This window comes from Galleria mellonella, unplaced genomic scaffold, assembly GCF_026898425.1.
Source record: "Galleria mellonella isolate WM207_F2 unplaced genomic scaffold, CSIRO_AGI_GalMel_v1 utg746, whole genome shotgun sequence".
Taxonomy (NCBI): domain Eukaryota; kingdom Metazoa; phylum Arthropoda; class Insecta; order Lepidoptera; family Pyralidae; genus Galleria; species Galleria mellonella.
The window spans coordinates 2208267-2216873 of record NW_026442148.1 but is presented as its reverse complement, the minus strand read 5'-3'; the positions used below and the strand labels follow the sequence as shown (position 1 = coordinate 2216873).

Sequence of the window (8607 nt, the reverse complement as noted above, 5' to 3'; positions counted from 1 at the left end):
TATATTACTAGCAATGGGGATATTAGACCTCATTATTAGCTGTCCCTTTCCCCCCAATTCTGTTATTCCTGTTTAGTAGGTATCGATGTACGTACCTACCTATTTATTAAGTCCGGGAATACTGTACCAAAATTAACAAATGACGTGTCGTTCTCACTCTTTGCCTCAGGTCGAAATGACCTTACTTGAGTAAGTTATGTACTAAGCTGTATAAGTTACTATAGTTTTTTAACTATCCCACGGGAACTCTTTAATTTTCCGTGAGTAAAAGTATCTAAAATGTTGACCGGGGATGTAAGGTACCACCATGCAAAATTTTATTTAAATCGGTCTAACAGTTTCGGAGAATAGCCCGTTCAAACAGGCAGAAAACAAAAATTTGAAAAAAATCTTGGATATGTCCTATTTCACATCTAACATCCCCGTGACTCGGTTTTTAGCGTTTTTTCTTCTATGTACAGACATTCGACCTCTACAATTTTATTACCATATATGTATAGAATTATGCATAGGCATTTGGTTCGTTGTTATACCATGGTTTTTATACCATTAATGAACATTCCACTAAAAAAACAAATGCACTTGACAACCTGTACTAGAGATGCAACCCGCCACAAACTAAAATTTCATCCCAACCAACTGGACGAGTGGCGGTCCTCCACCGTGCGTTTTTCAAGGCACTTTCTTCCACGCACAACCACTCTTTGGAATCAACTTCCAGCAGCAGTATTTCCGAATCGATGCGACAACATAACCTTCAAGAAAAGAGCATAATCCTTTCTAAAAGGCCGGCAGCACACCTGCAATGCCTCTGGTACTGTGGGTGATCATAGGCGGCGGTAGTCACTTACCATCAGGTGAGACGCATACACGTTTGCCTATTATGGTATAAAAAAAAAAATAAAATAAAATACATGTTAAACATATCACATATTTATTTACGCTAATTGGATAGAAGCTTACATTTACAAACACAATAATTTACAACAAATTGTCACGGTATTCCGTCGTTGAACGATGCGGGTGACATCTTATTTATATTTTTAATACACAATCGGGATTTAAAGCGATAAAAAAAACTTTGGTAAAGTAAATAATACATACATAGATAGATAGATACACTTTCTTCCAAAAGATTACAATTTTTTTTTTTATTTTTATTTTATTTATTAGGCGCACATAACAGAAGTTTACAAATACAAACTTTACAAACAAGTACATTAATGTATTGGATCAGGTAAACTTGCCACAACATGTGCACACAGCGTGATCCAATAATAAATGCGACTGCAACAAAGCCATTCGGTTGCAACTATTTGTGAACAATGGTAAACTTATTATAGATACAAACAATTACAAGAAATAATCACAGTGAGGAAACAATGGGCGGCCTTATCGCTAAGAGCGATCTCTTCCAGGCAACCTTTGGATTGAGAGTAATTATAAACAATTATATATATATATATATATATATATATATATAATGTTAATCGCGTTAACTCCCGATTGCGTATTAAAAATAATACAATAATATCATAACAAAATTTTTACAATAAAACACAAAAATATATTAAAAGAATCAATTTTGTCATTAAATTTATAACAATTTTTTATTACAAATAGTTTTTATCTATTGCAAGAGTTATTCATTTGTAAACTCGAAACCAAGTGTGGATATTGAACGAATACAAAATATTACTTCATATAATTTCTAATTTTACATAGTATTTGATATGAAATATTAATTTAAAATTTATGAGGGAGACTTTGTACAAAAGTGGCTCGCTTGGCCACCTCTGTCACATTCGTGTTTCTATCGTGAAGCAGTTGTGTTTGCATAGCTGTGTTTCGGTTTGAAGAATGGGATATGGCGTGAATTTACTGGGTACGGAGGAATAACACCTGAGTTCTCAGGAATGGCAACGCATGGGGGGTATCATGGGCGAAACAGTACACTCTGTTATGTCCACGGTACTGCTCATGTCTATAGGCGACGGTTACCACTTTCCATCAGGTGGGCCGTCAGCTTGTTTGCCATTCTAAGTTGTATAAAAAAAATATATCTAATTTTATTATCACTATATTGTGTAATTTACTATGTTTTTTTTTTACTATTGAAATGTCCCGGGATTGATCACTTATTATATTGAAAACTTAACAACGCATCTAGCGGATAATTTTTGATAGTTGTTGTCTATTCATCCGGCTCGAAGGACTACACTCCTTCATTCATCGATCCGGCTCGAAGGACCATAGTCCTTCGAGCCGGATGAATATAGCATATTTAGTATAGTTTTTATCTACTATTGAAATTGTAATGAATACGCCATACGAATAGGTCAGTTCAAAGGTATGAACGATCACTTCAATCTATCTTTTTCCAATCTAGTTTACAGATAAACGACAGACAATTATTTGCGGTTCAATTGAGTAAAATTAAAAATAAGGAATAATATTTTTAATAAAAAAAAAACAATAAATTCTTATTAAATTTTAAATTTACTTTTGAATTAAAACAATCTATGCTATCATGCTATGCTATCATGCTACAACAATCATATATTTTGCAACATCGTATTACCCATTCAACGTGCCACAACTCTTTGGCTAAATTATATATATAAACAAAAAAAAAAAAAGAAATTAACGAATACACTTCCTGACAGAACTAGAATTCAAATTTTAAAGAATCTATGCACTCAATCGAGATCAACACAAGAATAAATACGGGTAGAGTCGACACTACCGTGGCTTCAATAATATAAACTATTGCGGTGTGCTGACTGTCCGCTACTGCTCCTGTTAAAAGCCAAATCAGTCAGGCATGTGTGTTTAAAAATCAGAACTGTCTGGTACCAACCTCAGGATACGAGTGAAGTTTCGTAGACATTTGGAAGTACATATGCGTCTATATTAACTTGTAGAGCGATCGGCTTTAGGCTAGCTCGCTACACCCACTGCGTCACCGATTTTTTAAATTAGCAATTTTCGATTAGAGATTATAGATAAATTGGTTTATTACCTACATAAATTTAATGAAAACGACGCTGCAAATTCAAGTTAAGCCACAGACGGTGTTGCATTAGCGTGCGGTACCATATTTTTGTACGGTACCGCTGTATGACACATAAACGCTCGAGGGGTTAAGGGACCAGACCCTGCCTGGAAAGTGTCATTGCTGTTAAAGTTTTCAAACAGGCATAGTATTCGTGAGGTACTGGCATAGAATAGGCCATCCCTTCCTTTCCTGTGGGTGTCGTAAGACTAGAGGAACGTAATGATAGAAAGATGGGCAGCAGCGTCCCTCTTAAAACATCACCAAAGCCTAACTGCGGTTGCCAATCAGCCTGCCAAGCGTGGCAACTACTGGCAAAACTCCCCAAGGGGGAGGCTTTTGTTCAGCAGTGGACAGTTAAAGGCTGATATTCTAAGAAACTTCATATCGTTTACCGTTGTGTGTTCACGCTTCACGCGCATTGAAGTCGCTTTTTGGCGTAAAATATACAGATGTATGGATGTATGTAACGAACATATATCCGGACATTGTTACAATGTATAACGTAAACGTCTTAATTGTGAAAATTTTACTGTTAAAAGTTTCATAAACTCATTATATTTTAATGTAATAACTACCGGTTTAACTTACGTGTGAGCAGATCGAGAAAGCTCGACTAGTTTCGGGATCAATTCGTGATCCTTAATTATGAGCCACACTCGCACACGCGTCACAACCGCTCATGACATTACACACACAGTTACAGGAGTTAAAATGGTTGCTATTACATTAAAATTGTGGAAACGCTACAGGTTACAGGACGTCAGTATAAAATTAACATGGCGGCTTGTAAACAGGGCCGACTTTATGGGGAGCGTGGTCGGGCCGTCCCCCGGGACGCTGAGATGTAAGAGGTGCTACAGGATTATTAAAAGAACGCAACAAAAACAAATAGATAAGCCGGCCATCTTTAACACTTTCAAAGGTGACCTTTTTATGGTTTCGGGCTTTGCTTAGATGCACCAAGTACACTAAAGCTGTCCCTGTCTATAGATCACAAAGTAACAGCCTGGTTCCTTATGTCTGCCATATACATCTTTCGGGTACTTTCCTCTATCTTCTAGAACATTCTATTTTATTATATTTTAACTGATTTAAAGATAACGTCTAACTAATATTGTTTTGATATAATTTTTAAAAACTTTTTGACAACGGTACCGATGACTGACACGGTATCGGTAAATTAAAAAAAAAAAACTGCTAATTTCATTGTTCTTGGTCCATACGCTGTCAAATTCTATCATCTTTATCGTACATTCTCTATGACCAACTTCTCTGTTCGGTACATCTCTCCAATAAGCACCTGCAAAACACCAATAAATTGCATTTTCCACCTACAACACCTGAGGGAGACTTTGTACAAAAGTCGTTTGCTTGGTCACCTCAATCCCATTGGTGTTTCTACCGTAAAGCAGTTGTTTGCATGGCTGTGTTTCGGTTTGAAGGGTGGGATATGGTGTGAATTTACAGGGTACAGAGGAATAACACTTGAGTCCTCAGGAATGGCAATGCAGGGGGAGTATCATGGGCGAAACAGTATACTCTGTTATGTCCATGGTACTGCTCATGTCTATAGGCGACGGTTACCATTTTCCATCCGTTGTATAAAAAAAAACCAATATTATTATTACACCATCACCATATGGGGGTGGAGATTGTTATTAAAGGGTACTATTAGCCCCACTGCTAGCGATATCCATCTTCTTGGGAACTATTCTAGTTAATTAGCCATATTAAAGACTAATAGACTCGATTCCATCCTCCCCTATCACCATTCACATGGGGGAGAAGGGTTTTTAGTAATGGGGACTAGTAGCCCCATTGCTAGCAACATACCCATTTGGGGGGAAGAGATTGTTAGTAATACGGACTACCAATCCCATTGCTAGCAATGTACCCTGTCAGGTCGACCTTCGCGTGGTTCTCCTTGGAAACCATCGTACTGAATTCCAGGTGTGTCCATCACGATGGGCTAACTGACAAGCCTTTTCATTCTCACCTGTCATCCATCACTGGTGCCCCGCCAGCGTATACCGATAGACAGGGCCGGCAGACAGGGTTACCTTTCCATTCAGATTTATTTCAGAATTAACCACAATGGTTTCCAGGGAAATCATGTGGAAGTCGACTTGATATGGTGTATTGCTAGCAATGGGACAGTTAGACCCCTCTCTCTCTAATATTGCTAACATCAAGTTTGACACATGCAAGTTATTTTTTTATGATAAATAAAACATTAAACAAGCTGATAGCCATGTAGGTCCCAGGATAGAATAGGCCACCCCTTCCTTTCCCGTGGGTGTCGTAAGAGGCCATTAAGGGAACTCATGGTGGAGCGATGGGCAGCAGCGTCTCTCTTGAACCATCATGAAAAAGTTTGCACTTGCCAAGCCACCTGCTAACAGTCGCAACTACTGGCAAAACCCCCCTTATGGGGGAGGCTATGTTCAGCAGTGGGCAGTTAACGGCTGACACAAGACATGCTGACTGTCTATTTGAATCATCTAATTTTTTTTTAATATGCAACTTAGAATGGCAAACAAGCTGACGGCTCACCTGATGGAAAGTGGTAACCGTCACCTTTAGACATGAGCAGTACCTAAAAACTATGTAAAGATTAACAAAAATTACCTGGCGTTTAATTATATCTAAATTCTCTTTAGCATAATTAAATTCCTTTACAGCTAGTTTGGGATCCGTTACATTCTTTGCTTCTTTGAAGGCGTCCCTCACTCTCCTTAATGCGTAGGATCTGGAAATCAAAATATTAATAATTAACATTAGAATGATCAATTACTCTTTTTTTTATATATACAACTTAGAATGGCAAACAAGCTGACGGCCCACCTGATGGAAAGTGGTAACCGTCGCCTATAGACATGAGCAGTGCCATGGATATAACAGAGTATACTGTTTCACCCATGATACCCCCCATGCGTTGCCATTCTTGAGGACTCAGGTGTTATTCTTCTTATATTACAATGATAAATATTAGACATACAATTTAATTATTTTTTACATAGCCATGCAAACACAACTGCTTCACGGTTGAAACATGAATGGGACAGAGGTACCTAAGCAATCGACTTTTGTACAAAGTCTCCCTCTTTCTCTCACTAGACAAGTGAGGGATTTATTTTTATTGGGTGAAAATGAAATAGTGTCCCTCCAAAGATTATCAATATTCACTAGTGGAGCACTGAGGGATGATAGATAGATAGATAGATAATTTATTTACATTACTTACAGCACACAAATTACAATACAAACATACACATAATACACAGTAAAAGAGATAAAAGAATGAAAAACAAAAAAAAAAGCAAAATATATAAAATAACAATTTCCTTTTATTCCCTTCATGCGTGTACCATAGTAACACAAAATGGTCACAACTCAGTTTATTGCTTCGCCCTCAAAAGAGCTAAACACTGATATTCTGTTGTGGCCAAGAGTCAGTCGCGAAATTCCTTATTAAAAATAATAATAAAAAGAAATATTAATAAAATGCATTGTGTGTGTCCATTACATTTGTCTCCATTTGATATTATATTCTAAATAAATAAATAAATAACAGATACCATTAGATGAGGGGTAGTCAGAGGTCACTTTCTGTCACATTCAGGCATTAAATGTTTCCGCTACGTACCTATTAGGTATGAAAATTTTTTGTTTATTAATAAAAAAAATTATATGCCAATTTTTTGTTTATTAATAAAAAAAAAATTAAGTTCTTTTTTAAATATATATTTAGTTTTAGACAATCTGATAGGTGAAGATAGAAACAGGTCAGTAGGCTCATCTAAAAGTTTTTGTTTTGAACACAGTACTAACTTTACATTCAATTACTTTAAACAGTTTTTCGCATGCAATCTGGGTCATCCTGGGATATTTTGGAAACAAATATTTTAAATTTAATTTTACTTTTACATCATGCCAAATTATTTTTAATGATCTGTGGCGTAAATTATAATTCACCAGAGGGAGACTTTGTACAAAAGTTGTTTGCTTGGGTACCTCTGTCTCATTCGTGTTTCAACCGTGAAGCAGTTTTGTTTGCATGATTGTGTTTCGGATTGAAGGGTGGGATATGGCATGAATTTACAGGGTACAGAGGAATAACACCCGAGTCCTCAGGAATGGCAACGGGGGTATTATGGGCGAAACTGTATACTCTGTTATGTCCACGGTACTGCTCATGTCTATAGGCGACGGTTACCACTTTCCATCAGAAAGGATCATTTACAAACGTTCATGCATTTCATAAACAATCTCTGTCTCACACTTTGCTTTTGTCTTGAGTCATTCTTTAAAGTATTCACATTAAGTACTCGTCTTTAAATATTAAATTGAAATCCAAGTGGGGGGACCCAAGAAAATACTTAACAATCTGCCAATACATTTTTTTTAAACTCAGTGCCACCATTATTTTAAATTAGATATTATCATTTTCATCTTAATTTCACAATTAAAAAAAATTTTTATCCAAGCAAGTGGCAGAATCCCCAGTAGCTCTAGTAGGTTCTAAAAATAGATTATGTAGGTCAAATAATCTAAATAAATTTATTACTTAATTTCAAACAAGTTGAACGACTTGATAAAAGATCGACATTAAAGTCGCCACCGCGCCATTATCATTGGATAAAATTAACATACATATGTTTTGTGTGTGACACATTTAAATAGAATTACAAGGAATTACTTATTAGCGATCCGGCCCAACTTCACTCGGGTAGATAGAATTTTGGAAAACAATATATAAACTATGTTGGTCCCTCACAATGTAGCTTTGTACATATGAAAAAAAAATTTAAATTGATTGAGATTTTAAAATGTTTCTTTGTTTTTCATATCTTTTCTTATTATAACATTAGTATAGACTAGCTGGGGGTTTCCCTGATGACAGTCGCCTTCAAATAGTCGTAACCGAGAAACCTTGAAACATTTTAATACATGGAGGTTATAAATAAATTATTAATTTAGAAGAAATGGTATTCTGTTGTTTCTATTAATGCCACAGATAAACGGAAAATGTTCAATACGGTTTTTTTTTAATGTTGCGCAATATTAAGTATAATTAGAATTATTTTTACTTTTTGAGTGCTTTTAGGTTATGTAATTTTATGATACAGTAAAAATATTACCTGAAGTTGTAATTAGGGAATTTCTGCGATTCTCTCATCAATTGCTTGTATAGAGATAAGATTTGTGATTTAGTGACACCAGAACTCATTTTTATATTTATTTCACAAAGAATTTTAAACAGATATAGACACAACAAATTCTTTTTGTAAATAGAGATAGTTTCATTTCACGTAAACGTCCAATGTCATATGTTAAATGACAAAAGTGTCAATTTGAAATATAAATATCAATAGCTTTGTGAATGCTATTTTATTGAAATAATTATTGATGCTTTTTATAAATTGGAAGATTTAAAATTTTAGTATTTATTAAATTTATAATATTTCCTTTATTTCAGAACTTCTGAAATATACAATTTTGATAAACACAAAATGCGTAATTAGAAACGTATTATTAGAGTGTTGTTG

The 8607-nt window shown here is 35.4% G+C and overlaps 1 protein-coding gene across 1 annotated transcript; it reads right to left on the bottom strand.

Annotated features, from left to right (window-relative positions):
- Positions 1-917: 917 nt before the first annotated feature.
- Positions 918-8372, bottom strand: LOC113513986 (LYR motif-containing protein 4B). Its single transcript, XM_026897970.3, has 3 exons — positions 8200-8372; positions 5687-5807; positions 918-4358 (listed from the first exon to the last, which is right to left on the bottom strand). The coding sequence occupies exons 1-3, from the start codon at positions 8286-8288 to the stop codon at positions 4302-4304; spliced, it is 267 nt and encodes an 88-aa protein (XP_026753771.2). The 5' UTR covers positions 8289-8372; the 3' UTR covers positions 918-4301.
- Positions 8373-8607: the final 235 nt, after the last annotated feature.